Source organism: Centrocercus urophasianus, unplaced genomic scaffold, assembly GCF_019232065.1.
Source record: "Centrocercus urophasianus isolate 14NV4802_14NV808 unplaced genomic scaffold, USGS_Curo_1.0 seq_13, whole genome shotgun sequence".
In the NCBI taxonomy this organism is placed as follows: Eukaryota; Metazoa; Chordata; class Aves; order Galliformes; family Phasianidae; genus Centrocercus; species Centrocercus urophasianus.
The window spans coordinates 25,711,847-25,729,807 of NW_024884475.1; the positions used below are offsets into that span (position 1 = coordinate 25,711,847).

At 40.2% G+C, this 17,961-nt stretch overlaps 1 protein-coding gene across 3 annotated transcripts in view; it reads right to left on the reverse strand.

The window, feature by feature from the left end:
* Positions 1-629: 629 nt before the first annotated feature.
* DLC1 (DLC1 Rho GTPase activating protein) overlaps positions 630-17,961 on the reverse strand; it is a 214,852-nt gene continuing 197,520 nt past the window's right edge. For all 3 annotated transcript variants that reach the window (XM_042812287.1, XM_042812288.1, XM_042812289.1), the window contains 11 exons: positions 16,414-16,477; positions 12,126-13,555; positions 10,929-11,105; positions 9,015-9,174; positions 8,578-8,776; positions 6,020-6,233; positions 5,554-5,668; positions 4,272-4,493; positions 3,375-3,592; positions 3,045-3,218; positions 630-2,538 (listed from right to left, as the gene is read on the reverse strand). In XM_042812287.1, the coding sequence (XP_042668221.1) occupies positions 2,418-2,538; positions 3,045-3,218; positions 3,375-3,592; positions 4,272-4,493; positions 5,554-5,668; positions 6,020-6,233; positions 8,578-8,776; positions 9,015-9,174; positions 10,929-11,105; positions 12,126-13,555; positions 16,414-16,477 (3,094 nt within the window). In that variant the 3' untranslated portion in view covers positions 630-2,417. The remainder of the gene's footprint in view (positions 2,539-3,044; positions 3,219-3,374; positions 3,593-4,271; positions 4,494-5,553; positions 5,669-6,019; positions 6,234-8,577; positions 8,777-9,014; positions 9,175-10,928; positions 11,106-12,125; positions 13,556-16,413; positions 16,478-17,961) is intronic.

The window sequence follows — 17,961 nt, forward strand, 5'->3', positions numbered from 1 at the left end:
AGTTTAAAAACAAAACAAAAAAAACAAAAACCTTTTACTCTCCTACTTAAATTTTTTAGGAGGCAGTACTGAATTTCAACATTGTGAAGCACATCAAACTGGCTCTATGCAGCATGGGGTTGCCAGTAACAAGGGATGGAGATGGCTATTGTGTACCTCAAATTGATTTGATGTTGAATGAACATAGCCAATAATTTGAATTGTATGATGTCAATTACTACACAGTACTGCATGTCATCATCACTATGGTTATTGGTCACAGCATTACAGTAAGATCCACTCAGCTTAAAAAAACAAACAAACAAAAAACAACAACCACCAACAAAATGTTCTGATACTAGAATTAGCTTCAGCATGCAGTAAACCAACACTGAATCATCCCTCCCATACCGAATGGTAATAGTGCATGTATTTGTAGACAAGAAAGATAGGTGATGGTGATTAGTTGGGACTTTGAAAGCTGGGGAACTGGAAGGAGGAAAGGAGGACTTCCAGCTGATCCCATACCCCATAAAGCAGGAGTTCAAAGGGCTGGAGAAATCAGTGAGGGTATTGATTCAGCTTGCAGAAATAAGCTCAAGGCAGGAGGAGAAAAAAGGATGTGGAAAAAAATATAAATGTTACGATGATCTTTTTTAAACATTTAATAGTGCACTTATTGGATATATTCTGTACAGACATCTATAGCAAGTTAAACATCTTCCTTTCTCTCACTTACATCATAGTTGTGTAAAGCACATTTACAATAGAAAACATATTGAGGTACAAAAACCCAAAAAGAATATCTGAGGTATAAATACAGGTATATTTTAAATAATCTTTACCATGCTTTATCTATGTTTGACAGTACACTGTGGGCAAGTATACATGTTTACAATAGAATGGTATGTACAACATACAATTTTACAAATTCAGAAGTGTTTGTTGTAGAAGAATATACAAGGTTTTCCTACTCATGAGGAACACTATTACTGGAAGTACTACATTATTTGCCATAATTAATTAAAAAAAATCTTCATCAGAAAGCTTAAAATAATACTGACAATGGTAACAAAGTCTCAGTCAAAATTCCATCTTTCCACTCATTCATACTCTTGCCACAAAATACATGTGTCACTTAATACTGCACCTCACCTTTACAGTAGCACCTACTGAACAACATCTTTCTGTAGGACCTCAATACTTCTTACAGTTCATATACTTTGTTAGGGCTGTGGGGGGGGGATATCCCAAAGGAATTAAAAGCAAATTAAACCCAAGACAAAATCCCCCCCCCTTCCCTCTGCCCCCAACTGAACCCCTCTAAATTGCTCACATTCAGGTTCTGTTCATGTTAGTGTGCAGCTTTTAAGAAAACAGGCAAAGGAGAGAGAGAGAGAAAGGGAGCAAACTCTTACAAGTCTTCTACCCTACTCACTCCATCTGCTGCTGCAAGAGTCCTGTGACTCCAGTGTTTAATTTTTTCCTCTTGAGCTATTAGAAGATGGTAAAATATTTAACGGCTCATTAAAACGCATACATATACTTAATGAGGGTAAAAATCTACAGATATTTTTTGGCAATATAACAATTGACACTACCAACTCTCTTGCTTGTTAAGTAGGCATTTCATTTCCAAGCTGCTATGTTGTTTCAAAGTATATTTATTTACTGAAAGTTAATATAGAATTGCCTTCACTCCCAAAAGATCATTTGGATAAGGAGTGAACAGTAGCCAGAGCAAGCCTACTGTAACATCTGCATAAGGGTTTTAACAGCGTTAGAGCTCAGCAGAATGCAGAATGGACAAATGGGAAAGATGGCTACTCCTGGTCCACAGGAGAGGCAACTGTATCCAGTATACTAAAATCCATCCTGGCTGTCTATCAGTGTACCAGACACATTTCAAGTTCAACTTCTACTGTCCTTTCAACCATCAATACACTCATTCACTCTTTAATCTCTGTGCAGACCTTTCTCTGCTTATCCCAGTGAGAACACACTGAAGAGTACCAACTATTCCAGTGGATACATAAGTCCCTCGACACACTACAAATAAAATGACATGGGTATGTACATAAAGCCAAGCGTTTCACATGGGAATGATGAGCCTTCACCATATTTCATAATATATTTTGCATCTAAAGAATTTTGCTTCTCAGAAGCAATTCAAACCACCTAATAGTACAATACTTTTTTTTTTTTTTTTTTTTGTACAGTCCTCCTATGTATTCCAGTCAAGGCCTACACTATAGACCTTAAACAGACAGGAAGCAGCTTTAAAGTGTATGGTATGGCCACAGTCAATGCTCACAGTCTCATGCTGTCATCCCTTCATGACATGACTTACAGATGGTCTGCAGCAGATGAGCCTCTGTTTTGGGTAACACCTATGTTGCTGAGGTCTGGAGTGCACAGCCGTTCCTCTTCTTCAGTAGTCACCTGCATTTTATTTCCCTGTTCTCAAGACTCTGATGAGTGAAAGAGTCTCGTATCTTAACTACTTCAGATGCACACAAGTGTCCAAAACACTTGGTGTACCAGTCTGGCACGTGACCCCTAATGGATGAGGAAAAAAACAATGAAGAAAGTATCAGCAACACTGCACACATTTTTCTTTTCAAATACAGAAGGAGCTGGTTTAACACCTGACTGTGAAATCTCTATATTACTGCTTACTTGCTCAGCTCAACCTTGCTAATACATAGATTTGCTCTAAAATGAATTTGCTGCAGTGAGCAAAAAGTTAATTGAACTTTTGTGAGAATTTGGTCTGCTTCATTAATTGACTTAACATTAACATGTACTTGCATTCAAATAAATACACCTGGCAGATAAAGTGGTGGGATTATATACCAACAGCTATGTTGGAACACAAACTGGGGGTTCTTAATATAACAAACCCTCCTTGCTATTAGACATGTACAAAGGATAATCTTCTGTGTAGACCTCTCAGAGTTCTACGTGCATACACTATAGACTAAGCTGCAGCCTGCTGCACTGCCTAATTTGGCACTATAAAATACATGTTAGCAGCACAAAAGGACAAAAATAGAAATCCATACCTTAAATCAATTCTGCACATGTAGGTAAGTTTAGATTTTCCTGACCCACAGGGCTCAATCAGATACCTAGACAGGAGCACATTGACTCTGACACCCGCCACTGGAGCACGGTCATGATCCACTGAAGTTGCTAAAAGCACACAAGCTCCTTTGGGAAAGTTTGTCCTCCATGTTCTATGAAAAAGGAAGAAAAAACACATCTTGCCTTTGACAGACATTTAACAAATATACTTCAAACTGAACATAAACAGTTTTTTTTTAATTACATAACATGCTTTCTACAGAGATTCTGTTGACACGGTTTGTGGCTACAGCATAAAAATCTCTTACCTTAAGATGACAAAGTCCCTGGCTGGGTGAGGAGCCATGCTGTTCTGGACATATTGGTATATATCTGTCTGACTATCCAAAGGTTCAATTACTTTTGAGTCTATAAGATCTTCATCCCAAAGATGCTGCTCTTTAAGTAAACGATTTAAAACTTCTTCTGGTGTAGCAGCAATTTCAATGGTAGTTTTCCATAATCGGAGTGGGGGACCTTCACATGCCTGGGGAAAATGAGCATAGTCCTCAGTTTTACATTTTCTTTTTATTTTATACTGTTGGATAAATACAGCAAATTAAATATACACACACAAATGCACACATATACTGTACTAAGGTTGTTGGAATTTCAGACTGAGGTTGTTTTCCTACGAGCAAAAGGCATTTGCAAGCTGACTTCCAAAGTATTTTTAAGTTATAGTTATGTCCTCTCCTATGAACTACTGTTCAATTGTGGTACTACAAAAAAAAATACCCTAACTTTCCCAGTTCATTTTTCTTAAAATATCCTAGTTCAAATCTGATTGAAACATATCTCCGTCTGCTAGTTCTGAGCTGTGCAAGATCAGAGCAGAGAAACTTTGCTCCCACTGCCTGCATAATGAAAGTTGGCCTGTCAAGGCTTTGCGCAAGTGAGTGAGGGTGTGTAAATGCAATGCAGTGAACATTCCTGGGCTGTATAAACACAAGAACTCCATTCAATGCATGTTCACTGACTGCTGCTGAAAGACAAGTTGTTTATAGATGGTGTGCAATTGTGTCAAAAGATTATTATTTTTTCTCAAATCTATCCACTAAATAAAGATGTGCACTGAACCGAGTGTTATATCTACACCAAAAGCTAGCTTATATTAGAGATGATGCACTAAAAAGCAGAGTGGTGGAGCGAGTTAGTGTGCATACCTTCTTGTAGGCCAGGTCTGCTTGCTCTGAGGTGGAACAGCTGACCCAGCCCTTAAACTTCTCCTTCATTTCCTTCAGCAAGTCATCCATGCAGTCCTGGAGGTAGCAGTGGTAGTCAGAGGGCTCCATGGTGCTGCTGCTGCCCCGGAGCTCTTCCAGGCTGAGGGGACGGAGGTCCTGCTCCGTGTACGAATTCCGGCCCTGGCTCATTTCTTCAGGTATCTGAAGGATGAGAAGGACAAATCATCTTCTTGCAGCTCTCTCCATAAATCCCAGCGTTAGTATTGCAGTTTCACAGCCACCAAAGGATGGGTACGCATCATATTCTGTTAATAAGATGCTCACTGTTCCCTTCACTCTAAAGTTGGCAGTAGTCACACACTGTGGTTGAGAATGAGATGCCTAGAGAGGTTTTTGTGTAAGTATGTGTATGTAATTATATCTGCTAATTACCTGAGCTAGCACACCAACTGTATTCTAAAAGATATATTTGTCAGGTCTAGAACTCAATGTGAAACAATACTGAAGTTAAGTTTGTGTCTCTGTGACCTTGATTTGATGCAAATTAGTCTCTCAATTACAGGGTGCCTCTTCCCCTTTTCCCCCCCGTGGGGTATCCCTTCTTTGCTACACAACTCAGACTCAATCCCACAGCAAAGTTTACCCTACAGACCGGCTGAAGGAGGGGCAATAGTCAGTTATAAGAGGAGAGACAGGCATGCCTTCAGTTGTGGGCTTTGAAAAGGTTTGATGACAGTGAGGAAAACCAGAACGCAGACTTGTCTAGTTCTCCATGCTGGGCCCCAGAGGGAGCATGCCTTAGTTGTTACAGACCTTCCAACCGGTGGTCTGAGAGTATTACAGTTTAGAATGCTTTTGTGGCCTAGACTTGCTCTCTCTTGGGAATTTAAATATAAAGCAAACACTGGAACTCTTGGAAATAGCTTTGTGCTTTGTAATTAGAGCCGAAGCTCACAGATCCTCATGGCCACAGAATAAAAACTGGAAGACCTGGTTCAAATGAAGCCTTCATGTAACAAAAATGTCCTGGACCCCAAAACTGTCTTGAGTTTATTAAGCACCCATGTCAGCAAAACAACCTTCCTGGCACTCCTTCAGATTCACGTGTGCACTCAGACCAGGATGCAAAGTTTTTTAAAAGGTTATTTATCACATACTAATCCTTATGAAAATAAAGAGGCATCTGCAACTTTCTATTATATAGTAGACCTAAGCCATATTGCCCAATATTGCACCCATTGATTTTGCAGATGTATTTTACCTGGAAGAGCTTCTTGCATTCAGCAATCATATGGGCTAGCCCTTGGGTTGCAGCCAAATTTTCATTTAGGTCTTTCTGGTCAGGTTTTCCCAGACTCGGTTTTCTTTGCATCACCCTTCACAGGAAGAAGAATACACAAACACACAAATCCAGTTATTTAATGCAGAGCAAGAGAGATATTTGGTAAGAAAACAGCCACATTCCAGAATGTCTTGGTAGTGTAGAGCAGTGCTGCTTGGGACCAGATTTTGGCATGCTGTTATTGACTTCTCTTGCTATTCCCACTAAACTTTGCTTTTGGCATTCCCCAGTTACTACCCTTTTGTGAAATTGCTAGTATTTCACCACACCTGTAAAAAAGTAGGGTCACAGGACTGTTCTACATTTGATGCCTTCTGAGGCGTTCAAGGTGATCAAAAGGGTCAACAGGACTGGAAGCAACAAGCTGTGCTCTCCAGAGACGTACCTTGGGGAAGAATTCTCTCTTTTGAGAGTGTTTAAATGGAAGAGGGAAGGTGCTAAGCACACCGCCAGGTTTGTTGGTGTCATCTGGTTCTCCTTCACAGCAGCTGTGACATCACTCAGGAAATAGAGAAGAATCTGTAGGACCTCCCTGTTCTCGTCAGGTAAAAGCATAATGGCAGCCTTGATAGCCTGGAGACGCTGATCCTTTGGCACATCTGCAGAATATTAGTATTTCTCTCATCAGCCCATTGATTTTCCACACACACAGCATGAATATATCCCAAAGCAAACTCCAGCTTCAAATATTTAACTCAAGTTTGAAGCGATTTCCTTCAGGATGCATACCATTCATAGGAAACACGAAGGAATTTTTTTTAACCCACTAGTTTAACTACCCTCAGTAATTTCCTGTCTCACAAGAAATGCAAGCAAGAAGAAGTTGTGCCTAGGCCAGAGTTAATTTTAGATTTAATTTCCACAGCTACTTGCTCCCACAGATGCACTAAAATGACAGAATCCTGGACTCGGGCAGTGAACAAGCAAACAGTCCAGCCGATTTAGAAATTCTTTGGCTTTTAAAGAAATTAAAAACATTAATGCATTTTAGAAAAAGTGAATTAATTGAATAAATTGGCTAGCAAACCTTTCTAACAATGATGTCATAAAATAGACAGAAAGTGCTTTACCAAACACACTGGGTTGCTTTATCAGGCAAATCATTCAAAGTCATGCAGTGGAAAAAGAAAGTCAATGCTGTGGAGCCCCATACCATTAAACAGCTCCTTGGTTACTAACAACAAACACCCATTGGAAAAATTTGATGTGTGTCTTTATATAAGGCCTTCTTCTCCAAACTTGAAGGGAACAAATAATGAAATAACCCAGACAAGATCTGCTTCTTATAAAGGGATTTCCAACAAGCCATCCATTCCCGAAGACAACATGAGAGTCTGAGTCCTGAAGCACTTGTATCATTAGCTCCACACTGCCCTGACTGCATGCCCCATAATACATGCATTGCTAACCAGATATTTAATTGAAAATTTGCTTCGGGCTTCAGCAATTTCATAAGGCCAGCACTGAGTTTAGAAAGCAATTGACTGTTCTTCATGCTGTCTCCTAAATCAGCTCAAAACACATTTAAGCCATGTATGGGCAATTCCAGAGTGCAGCCTGGTGCGTAACTCTAAAGCAAAGAGAAAATTTGTCCTTTGTAGGGAAGCAAAATTTACAGTTGCTTTAAGGCTTTTTGCTCAGAGAGAATACTTCCTGACCACCTCTGGGGATTGCTCAGACATACTGTGAAAGGAAAGGAACAGATACTTCTGTGATTCTGTGTCAAGCTTTTTCTGGCACTAACCAGAAAGAGTTGCTGCTTAATATGCACGGAAGTGGAGAGTCTGATTCGATTTTTCCATAAGCTTTCCTGGGAATTGAAACAACACCAACACAAAAGTGTGCTCTGAAATAACAGTATGTATGTGTATGTTTTTATTTTAAACTGTCACCTCCACCTCCGGAGGTCTGAGGGAAGTTCCTGGATGATATAAACCATTTGCACCATAATCATAGGGGAAGGCACAAAATACTGTAGTGGCTCAAGGAAAGTGTTTTTGCAGTGAGCTGTGTTGTAGCTAGGCTACCATGGGAAGAATACATGAGGAGAGAGCTGGATTGGCCTTAGAAAAAGAAACAGGATCAGCAAAGTGCCTGCATTGCATCAGTTTGGATCTCCATGAATAATTCAAGAAGCTCTGGGGTCCTGGTCACCAAACATTAATTCATCTTTGGCCATTTTATAAAACGCTTTTTAAAAAGCATTTAAAGTATTCCTATAATGTAACAACTTTGAAATAGCATTTGAAGGGCAATATGTTGTTTGGAAAGCACAAAACAGTCATCTATACAGAGCCTGATTTATTTCACTCACAATAAAGAATGTCTCCCTTGCTGGAAGTGGATCTGTCACCCCAGAAAGATGAATAATTTCTTTTCAGGTGTGTTGATAAATACATGTTTTGATGCCATTTATTCTAAGAACATTCTGGTTTTGGTACCCATTGGTAAGGTAGCTAAAAATTAGTAATGGAAAAGCTTTCAACTTAAAAGATTGTTTTAAAAAATGATGGTGAAGGACAAATATGAATTAAAAGAAAGCAGATTATTATGGCAATCTTGCTTTTAGAAAAATAACAAAAAACAACTCAAAAGCTCCAGATTGTTAATGTACTCTTTGCACATTTCCTCTACTTAGACACATCAGATCCAACTTGAAAATATACTGTAATACGAAGGAAACTGAAAAAAGAAAGGAAACTCTACAGCAAGCAATGGAGGATTTATTTGTTCACCAGAGAAAGGTGAAATGAAAAGAACTTCTCCAGTAAATCATTACGCAAACAGAATATGAAATTAGTTCCTTGTGTGGTAGCCTGTAATACAATAGCTACTACAAAAAGACAAAGATCAGCATACAAAACATGTGTAGTGCCCGGAAATTTCTGCCTTTTCTACACAAATGACAATTTGTCATCTAGCTTTAGAAATCTCAGTACTTACACTGGTATATCTGTAAGAAGGTCTCAGAGAGCTTGTTGGTCATGAGAGGCTCGGGCAGGTCACGGAAGAATTGCTTTAACATGTCTGCTACGTCGTAGGCAGACTGGCCTTCATAGTTGACACTGTCTGTTGAACTCTCATTCATCTGACGCAAAGCCTGAATTCTTGATTTTACTCCAGATTTCCTAAATAGTCCAACCTAAACATATTTGTATATGGAAAAGTAAATACATTTACATTGAGTCTAGCAAATTTGAAATTTAAGTATGTTCTTCAGCCTCTTATGTATCCATTGTCATTTCATGGAAAGCTTTTTCTTGAATTGCTCATTTTATTCTGAGTCTACTTTTTCGGTCTAACCAAAGAATTAGAAAAAACTAACAGAACATTAGGAATGGGTGCTGAATGTATAGAGGAGAGAGCAGAGCAAAACCCACCTGATCCAGGCAGTGGTTACGGAGGTATCGCATGGCTTGCTGAATGCTCTGTGGAAGGGGCTGCCCGGTGCGCTGGACGTTGACTTGCAGTGGTACTCCAAACACATTTCGGTCCCTATAGTCTGGCACCTTTATCCTTTTCATAAATTTCGGTACTGCCCTATTAAGTAAAAGAAATTACAAAATTGAATTAAACTTCTGTCAACCATTTATCTCATGGATTTCCGGTAATGCAAAAAGTAAGTGAAATAAATGAAACATTTTAGTATGATGAATAATATGAAAAGTATTGAGAATATAAACAAGCTAATTCATCTAGGTATTGGAATAGGGAAAGAACAGAAAACACAGTTTCTCTAAGAGAAAAGCTTGAAATTCAGGGCAATATTCTGCCTGTAAGTATTAACGTGGTTCTATTCTACCAATATTAGTAGGACAAAAGCTACAGGGTAAAACTACAGGGGCCAGACTGAACTGCAAAGGAGTCAAAATAAATCCTGTGGTCAGTGACCCCTTATAACACTGCTTCTTTAGGTTTCAAGAAAGATGGACATTTGTACAATGAGCTTTTGTATGTCAACTACTTGTTCTGCAAAGTCCTCTAACTGGGTCCATCACCCACCAGAGTGCATAACAGCAGAAACTGATGTAATACATTTGAGTTCATTAGCTAAAAACTTCAGCTCTATAAACAACCCCTTTGAGGGACCTCTCTCCTTGTCAGGGAGTAGTAACTGTTGTTACTCCTACTTCCTACTCCAGTTTCAATGACAGGTCTTTCCATTTGCTTTTGACTCCAAGGAAAAAGTTACTAAGTACAAAAGAATGATTTATCCCTAAGTTCCCAAGTGTTATTTTCATGAAGGAAAAAACCCCAGAACTATTAAAACGTGAGAATATTGAGTTCATTTTCCTAAACAAGAAGAAAACTTAATATATGGTACAACAGCTAATAGGACATGGTAGCCATGGTGAACAGGGAGACCTATTTAATATTTCAAAACACAGTACAGCTATACAAACACTGCATTATATTTACAGCTGACTAATCTGTTACATAGGAAAATAGAACCAATTTGTATTGCCATACAGTTAAGTTTAGGGCATTATTGATATATGTATGAATAATACTTGCTTTGTCAAAAAACATGCCAAAGGAATGTGAAAAAACACATTGCGATCTCCACTGAGAATCTGAAGCATGCAGGGATAACTGGTCAATACTTATTTCTGTCTTTCAGAACAAACAACTTCTGTATTTAGAAAGGCTGACATAATAACAGCCTTTGAACAGGAGGTACTTTGATGCTGAAGCTAAATACTCTCTATGACTCCTGGGGAAGGGAGGAGGCTGGCCTGTGGTAGGGAGAAGAAAAATTTTATTGCGCCTTTTGCAGCCTGAAGGTTACACAGGCTACACTACAGATAGAATAATAAAAGAGCTTTCTATTTCATTCTTTCAACACACAAAAACCAAAAACCCACACTCAACTTGGTTACAAACACCTGGACACAGCAGAAATGGCTTGCTACAAAAAAAAATAGATAGTTGTTGGATAATAAGATAACAAGGCACTCACTAAGTATCTCTATATGCCATCAGGCCTTCTTTTGCTATGGAAAGCAGACATCTTCCTGCACAGAAAGCTGGCCTCTGCCTCACTGCTATTATTCTTCTATATGTTCTTATGAGCATGCTTCTCAATCCTAACGAGATTTGCCCTACCTAAAGGGTTAATGATGTTAGCACTGTCTAAGGAAACCAGAAATACTGTCAGCATAGGCTGAAGGAAGACAGGCAAATATGGAAAAAGTGGGACAGAGGGACTTGTATGTTTCCAGAAGTTGCCTAGGACTAGTGAAACTGTTGTGCTCAGACAGATGGCCTGTCTACACATGGCACTGTGCCCTTACCAGCTGAAGCCGTGCTTGTTGGAAGGCGTGTATTTCTCCAGGAGAGCAGTTAACTTCAGCAGTGAGTACTTCTGCAGCAGGTTCATCTGTGCCACAGACTGGCAATTGATCTGCAGTGAGGCTGAACTGAGGCTGGGCCGATGAGAGCTCTGGAAGCTGTGCCACCTCAGCCTGTGCCTGTGGAGATGATGGAGAACAGAGTAAGGACTAGTCATCAGGATGTCTGCCTCACCCACTGCAATGTCTGTGGATGGGAACACGTTAAGCTATCCTACATAAACTGATATCTTGATATCAGATATCCTTAAAGGCCTCAAATAATATTGATTTTTTTTTTCCCCTCAGAAGACCTTTCAGCAGTAAGAAAGTCAGAATCAAACAACTCTGTAAGAATAAAAGGCTCCAGATTTCAAGACACGTCAAATGGAAAACTAAAAGCTCTTCTGAAAGTCTCATTAAATTTATACATGCAACTGTAGGCGACTAAATAACAGCAGAAACCATGCCCTAAATTATTTGCACCAGTTTTAAAGAAAAACTGGAAACAAAGCTAGAAAGAGTTCAGCCCCTTGCTCTATTCACAATACAGACTTCCATGCCATGGAGAAGATCCCAACGTGAGCTTGGGGCCTCTGGAGCTTCCTCAAACCCCCACAGTGCTGCAGCAATCAAAGGAAACTAAACACTCTCCATCTTCCTCACAGATTTAATGCCCAGACATGTTATTAGGAAACAGCCTGCTACTGAAAAGTGCAATTTTTTAGTCAGTCTAAAGGTTTTTACTACATGCTGACAAGAAACAGATCATACTTCCACTGGTTCTCCTACCTCATTTAAAAAGCGAATAATCCTACTTGAGATCCCTCACCTTCCCACACACCATTTCAGCTTGAAGAATTACCATTCCCCCCAAGTGCCTTAACACTGACTTGCTGAGCAAGCTGTTTTTCAAGGACGACTCAAGCTGAACATATAAACATATAGCTATGAAGTGCCAGAATCACTTTTCTAGAAGTGTTGTACAAATAGTTTCCATGGTTCTAATTGTTTTTGGAGGCAATGGGATGAGCATGTGTATGTTTCAGTGGCCTCAGATGGTATTGCACGAAGGCCTTAAATAAGCACAGTACAGCTACTACAAAGGCATCTGATCCAACAGGGACCTCACTGGGGCCACCCTAAGTCCCACAAGCTCACCTGCTGGACCGTGTCAGTGATGCGCCCACTCCAGAGTCCCTTCTGTCCTGCATCCCTGAGGGCTCTTCTGTTTCATTAAGTGAATTCCCTGTGCTGTCAAGGTCACTTGGTGTTGTTCGATCATTATCTACATCAAGATGGATCTGCTTTGGGGAGGAAGGACATGGGGAAATGGAGTCAAGCGCTGAGTCAGAGTCCCCTTCATCCGAGAACTTCTCGGACCACTGATTTACTATTCTTTGCATCCCTTTTACATGGTACAAGATGTCATCTAGTTCTGGGAATATGTCTTCATTTTCCAGATCAGCCAGGTCACTCGTACTGGAATACAGGATTGAGCCTGGCACATTGTCGTAAATGCTCAGGCGGCTGCTCAGTGAGCTAGCAGAGTTGCGCCTTTTCCCCATGCTCAGCTCTTTAGAGCTATCTCCACTGTTTTCCCTCTGAAGAGTGAGATGGCCATGTCCATGGAAACTCCCTGTCCTCCAGTTCACAGAAGCATTGCTTTCTGTTGGGGAGAAGTTGCCATTGGAGAGCGCTTTGGGAAAAGTGCCAGGCTTATGATCTTCTGGAATAAAAAAAACAGTGTCTTCTGCAAAGCTTCCCCTATTCTTGAAATTCTGCTCCATCACATCGCTGAATGTTGACTGGTTGAAGGGATCAAAGCCTTCCAGGTACATGCCCACCCTTTTATTGTATGCGCTGAGGCTGCGTGTGCGCGTGACAGGGCTGGGTGTGCTGACAGCGCTGCTCGTCTCCGACTGACTGCTGCTGCTACTTGTCTGGGTAGAATTGGAGACGCTCCTTTTTCGTACCATGGGAAGGCTGATGTGATTGCCATTGAGGGCAGAAATCTCCACGCAGTTAAGTTGTTTCAGTTTATCTTCATCCATGCCCTCCTGCAGGATGGGCCCACTAATAATAAGGCCAAGCTTTGAAGGAGCTTTGTTCTTGCCATGGAGAGAGCTCTTGATTTTCAGACTCTCCATCCTCTTGAGCAGGCTCTTAGTTTTAGATTTAGTGTTCTTCTCATTTGCTTTTGTGTTGAAGCTGAAGCTATTCAACTCCCTGGGCAAAGGCAGGCTGCTGAACGAATCATCATTTGCTACGAAATTGCTGGATGAACAAATGCTCACAACTGAGTTTGTTCTGGTGCTAGAGGCCTCGCTCTGCAGGGTTGGATGGTGGCTACTGGTGCTGCTGGTGCTGAGAATAGAGGCCACCTCCTGCCGCTCGCTGAGATCGGTGAGCACGCTCTCACAGCTGGCCGCATTTGGGAGGAGAGGAGCCTCTGGGGAGGAGGAGGTGTTAACATCCGGCTTTGGAGGGAACACATCAAACTCTTCAAGCCTTGACCACCTCTTGCTGTCCCTCTGAAAAGTCCATTTGCCGCTTATTGCACATGGTTCGTCTTCATCTGAATCTTCACTCTGCAAAGAAGAACAGCCCTGAAAGTGCTGCTTGCAAACTTACAAACAGAGAATTGCATTTAAATACAGTGCACACTAAACTGATTTAAGCATGACCTTGTTCTCACCAAATTTAAAGTAAAAACAGTCTCTTGCTTCAGGGAGAAGAAGATTAAACCATAAAGCCCATTACAGGAAAAAATTACCTTAGACAGACAATTTATTTTAACAGTTTTTAAAATACAAAGGATTTATGCTTTGTAAAAAGAAACTAACAAGGCAATCTGCTTTAACTTGCTCTTTTCTTAAAACTTTAGTATCCACAGGCTTTTAATTAATTGGTCACAGTGGATAGCCTTCAGATCAGTGGAAATTCCTGGCATGCATAAAATTTTAAACTGGAGTCAGTCCGGGGTTGGGGTCCCCCTGGACTCTCTCCAGTTACACTCTGTTGATAGCGGCTCTATGTTTATACTCCTTTTTGCAATTAAGAGATGTTTCTCATATGTTGTGAATTGTAGCAGCTTAATTCTTTACCTATTCGGGAAGTTTAAAGCTGTGAGTGATGAGACAGCAGAAGAAACTCTTGCTCTGCTACAGTTTGATGCCTCCAGGCTCCTACCTGGTCCACTCTTCCTCCCACAGGCTAGCGGCTAACATTTTAAGAATGTCTTGCAAAGTTTCTTTCTACTTCGGTCTTGCTCCGGGCAGACTTTAACACTCACAGATAGCAAGCAGCAAAAGCTTGCTTGCTGCATAGCACGTAAGTAAATTGTAAATAGCATCTCCACTGATTATGTTTGATGTACGAGTAATGCCTGAGGGCACACTTACACGCACATCACTTATGCCTCAATCTTTTCATCTAAATCCTGAAAGGGAATGATCCTGGGATTGACATATTTGGTCTTCCAAGTGCCTGGAAAATTTTAAGTTGCATGGAGTCAGGAGAATAAAACCAATGTGAGATATTTTAATGTGACACCATGAAACCACAAAATAACCTTTGGTGTAAAGAGTAGGCACGACTAATTGCCACACAGTTCCACGACTGCTGAAGCTTCACATCATTTGTTTAGACTGTTTTAATTTAAAAACAAATATTCAAGCATGGCCCCAACTGTAACTATTTGTGTATCAGGAATGTAAACATTTATAGTCTGACAAACAAGTAAATTATTCATATTTCTAGTATTTTACTTCTGAATACTTCAGCTCCTGATTCTCTCCTGATGTTTTTTTTTATTTATTTCCCTTCATTGCACATTTCATCAGCTCAGGAAAGTAAGTGAAACACCATATTTATTTCTTTATAACCAAAAACATAAGGAAACAGAGAAGTGTCATTCTCTTTGCTTCCCAAGTACTACAACCAGTGTTTCTGTCCATGACTCAAGACAAAAACCAAAGACTGGATCGCTTATTTAAAGTTTTCAAGAGGAAAAATGTCACCAAAAACTGTCAATGGATAATTATTCAGATACAAACAGAATCACAGAATCGTATTTATTTGACAGGAGTTAAAATCATTAGAAATCCTAGTGTATAATTATGATGGTTTGATGGTGAATGTGGTTTGGCTGGAAAAAAGGAACAGTAAAGCAATCATAATTTTCAAAGAGGCCAGTGCAAACAAAAGGAATCATGTATTTTTGTTGACACTTATTTTTCAATTCTTCCCTTAGTGTTAAAAAGTTTTAATGAAAGCAACAAGAGGGAACAGAATCTAAGACCATCTGCCAGAACACAAGAGATGAATGAAAATCAGGAGCACTCAGACTCCGGAAGATCTGGGGTCTGGACCTGAATCAGGTCTGGTCTGACCTCTAACAGCAATACTGATCATTCCATAGTTAACGACATTCAGAAAGAAGAATTCTTCTGGTGGTTATGAAGAGCAAGCCAGTGGCCTACCCCTTCTTTTGAGGAGTTCCTAAAAATGCTGCCTCAGAGTGTTATCTTCTGGAGCTTGGGTGCTGTTTCCAGCATACCACAGATAGGGAAAGAGGGGATTAATTCCTGGTAAACAATCCCAGAGCATTTGTATGCATTCTTGTTAAGGGCAGGGCAGCATTGTATAGCCTTAGTTTAGTCATCTTTATCTGCAGTCTGAATATCCCAGGGAATGGTATCAACTACTGATTCATCCTAGGAACACACAGTTTTAAGACAGCTCTCAAGTGGTACCTTACAAACAAAATCTGGCAACTCAGCTTTCTGTCAGCACTGACTTGCTCAAGTTACAGGAGGTGCTCCCTCCTTTCTCATGCTCCAAAGGATCATGAAGATCCACGAAACCCTTTAAACTCCTGCTAAACTCCCTGGAGATGTGCAAACTTCTAAAATAGGTATTCAATGCATTTTGTAAAAAAATTGCTTTAATTCTGAGCTATAATTCTGTGCAGCCCAAGCACAGTCAAATTGATTCTGTCTAAAAGAAAAGAATACAATTCCAATGTGATGGCAAAGAACCAGAACTGTGAAGATTACATCAAGGACAATGTTCTAACATTCAGGCCAGCTCATTGTGGCTGATCAGGATCCCATCCATCATGCCTACTCCACAATCCTGCCTGGTAATAAGCTACAACACAGCCTTGCTGGCAGGCAGAGAAGCCCAGTGCTTTACAGAGTGAGAACAGCACCTCATGGAAGAGCTAGCTAGACCTTTATCTGTGGCCAAGCCCTTCAGTTCTCACTAAGTAACAACACATAATGAAATGTAAGCAGAGTTTTGACAACGTGTTATTGGCAGGTTCTACTCAGTTATCATTCTACACTACGGCTAAACAATCCTCTAGTTTTTGTTGTTGTTTTTTAAAAAAAGTTAAGTTTTATTAATACACAATAATGTAACAGAAAATGTCAAAGGTACTTACCCTTTTCCTGTGAGGACTGATTTCTAGCTTCATCACTGCACATTTGTTTAAAGTATTTAAGCGCCTGCAAAGCAAAGGAAACCATATTACGAGAAAAATCCAGAGTTTTGGCACAAGCTATTGCAGTTCAAAAGCTTTTGTGAAGGCTATCCCTAAACTGCTTTGCATACAAATAGCCAACAGCAGGGTTTCACTTAGAGCCCTAATTATACTTAACCATTAACCCATTACATTTGGCTGTATTCTAACTTCAGAGGGAGGGAGGAATTGATAACTATTTGTCACTATTACCTCAATCAAAGTCAATGAAATTAAACAGAAACTTAGAATACTTCGAAGTGCACTGTGACTGATGAATTGTAATAATTACATTTATGTAAATATGAAAGATTCAAACCCTGAAACAATCTCGACAGACTGCAAATACAGGAAAAGGCTTCTTACTGACCCTGCATATACGTGACTACGTGAAACAGTGTGTCATTTTAAAATTGCACTGAAAGCTCACACAGGAAAACTTAATTTTCCACTTACCAGGGGTCCCTTTTGATTGTGAGAAGTGTGTAATTATTTTCACTATAGTCCTGGGACCACAGTTTTTAAAAAGCTTTGTACCTGACTTTTCTTTCCGAAACTGAAAGTTTATTTTATAGGTAAGAATATTTTACTCTAAGTCTAAAATTAAATCAACAAAAATAAACTGCTGCAGCAACAAGAGTTAACCACCCTCCCTATGAGCAGTCTGCATGCACATCTTGAAGTGCTGCATGAATGTACATAGCATCCCTTTATTCTCTGATGCGCTAACAATCCAACATCCCCCAAACAAAATAAGCTCTCTTTCTTATCCAGTCCCCCAGAACACCAGTGTGGCTTGGCAGTCGTGAGAGGCATCACGTCCTCCTTGCCCTCCTCCTGCCTCCCTCATGGTAAGCCTCTGCTTGCAAAGCTTCACCATGAGCTAGGAGAGCTGCAAACTCATCTTTCACTCCTCAGTGGGTTGAATTTCACCCATAATAGCATGTGAAGAAGGGAGGCAGAGGAGCAGAACTGCCTCATTCATGCCACTTCAACAGGGGTAAGGCTGAGCTTTAAAAAGCCTGCTTCATTCTGAAGGAAGTGGTAGAATTTACACCTAATTCCTTCCAGCAAAATGTAAAGAAGAACCTTTATTGGAAGCTTTGCAAAATTTGAAAAAAAAAAATTAAAAATGCTGACTTGTCATGTTGCTTCAGATGAGTCTTTTCAGATTCCTGAAACTTGTAACTTGAATCTAGAAAATGTGTGCACAGGAAGGATTACTAGTTTCCTCTTTCCCCTTTTATGCGCAGGATTGGTTGCAGATGGTATTTACACAGGGCTTGATCCTGAGGCCATCAAAGAAAATGGAAAAGCTCCTACTGGTGCTTTTGCTGCAGTCATGGGGTAAAAAAGGACAGTTTGATCTATAATTAGACCCAGCCACAACACAGCAGAAAAGAAGAGAAACAGGAAGAATTGCCATGGGTCAGATGCTAGGCCAGTGGCAGATTAGGAAAGTTGTCCAGA